Genomic DNA, 1,103 nt, shown 5'->3' with positions numbered 1-1,103 from the left:
CCCTGCTCCCCTGCTCCCCTGCTCCCCTGCTCCCCTGCTCATTGACGGGCAGGTAAGCAGGCAGGGCGGCTGCTCATCGGCCGGGCTGTGTTTACCCAGCGCTGATAATCCCGGCCCAGGCACTGCAGGCTGCTCTCGCAGGGATATCGGCAGGTTGGGGGGCACGGGGCTTTGCTCAGCATCACTCTCCAGCTGGGAAGGGGCACGGTGCTGCACCGGGACCCCGCTGCCGCCACAAGCTGCCTTGCTCTGCCCTGCTCCTCGGGCTGGGGACGCACCGAGGGACAGACACCCTGCTGCCACGGGCGCTCCGCCATGGTCGGCAGCCGGCGACCGGCTTTGATCTGTGGCCTGGCCCGAGGAAGGGAGATGAAGAGCAAGAGGATGCAACTTTCCCACCCTCTGCTCAACCCTGCCGTGACAAAACAGGAAACGTGACGTTTATTATAAACTCCTGTTTATTCACCCCGAAGAAGAAAAAATCAGGAGGGCAAAGGGCCAGGGAGCATCTGTGACCAACGCGAGGGTTTCTGTGCGACCCACCGGTCCTGTCTCGGCTACGGCTCCTGAAGAGGGAGCAGGTGTGGGGTCAGGGAGCTGTGTGGGGCCCTCCGCTCGCCACCCCATGGAGGAAGAGACCCCATGAGCTCTGCCCGGCTCGGGCACAGTAGCCTCATCCCTGCATGAACCACGGAGCAGGAACCCTAGCAAGGAGGGGGAAAGCAACGTGAAGCTGGAGTGCACTGACCTTGGCAGCATCCTTCTCCTCCTCCTCTTCTTCCTTGTCCTTGAGCAGCTGGCTCTCTTCCCCCTGTGCAGCCGCCTCCTCTCCCACGCAGTCTTTAACCTGAAAAAGAGAGGCTGACCCATGTCCCCTGCCCCACCGCAGGGAGTGCTGCGGTTGTGTTCGTCCCGTCCCCGGTACCTTGCCACGCAGGCGCTGGGTCTCTGCCTGCGCCCTCCTCTGCAGCTCCACTTCGATGACCTCGAAGAACTCCCTGCGGGCACGGTTGAGCACCTCATGGGGACTCTCCACCGGCTTCTCTTCTACCTCTGTCTCCTGGGCCTCTGACCTGGCGCGCTCCTTCAGCCGCAGCTCCCGG

General features: G+C 63.5%; 1 protein-coding gene across 1 annotated transcript in view; it reads right to left on the bottom strand.

The window, feature by feature from the left end:
• Positions 1-557: 557 nt before the first annotated feature.
• DNAI2 (dynein axonemal intermediate chain 2) overlaps positions 558-1,103 on the bottom strand; it is a 6,556-nt gene continuing 6,010 nt past the window's right edge. The window contains exons 11-13 of the mRNA XM_009283516.1: positions 934-1,096; positions 749-861; positions 558-566 (exon numbers count right to left, since the gene is read on the bottom strand). Coding sequence (XP_009281791.1) covers positions 558-566; positions 749-861; positions 934-1,096 — 285 coding nt within the window. The remainder of the gene's footprint in view (positions 567-748; positions 862-933; positions 1,097-1,103) is intronic.

Source organism: Aptenodytes forsteri, unplaced genomic scaffold (assembly GCF_000699145.1).
Source record: "Aptenodytes forsteri isolate BGI_AS27 unplaced genomic scaffold, ASM69914v1 Scaffold86, whole genome shotgun sequence".
NCBI lineage: Eukaryota > Metazoa > Chordata > Aves > Sphenisciformes > Spheniscidae > Aptenodytes > Aptenodytes forsteri.
The sequence above is the reverse complement of the archived record's forward strand: the minus strand, read 5'-3'. Positions and strand labels throughout refer to the sequence as shown.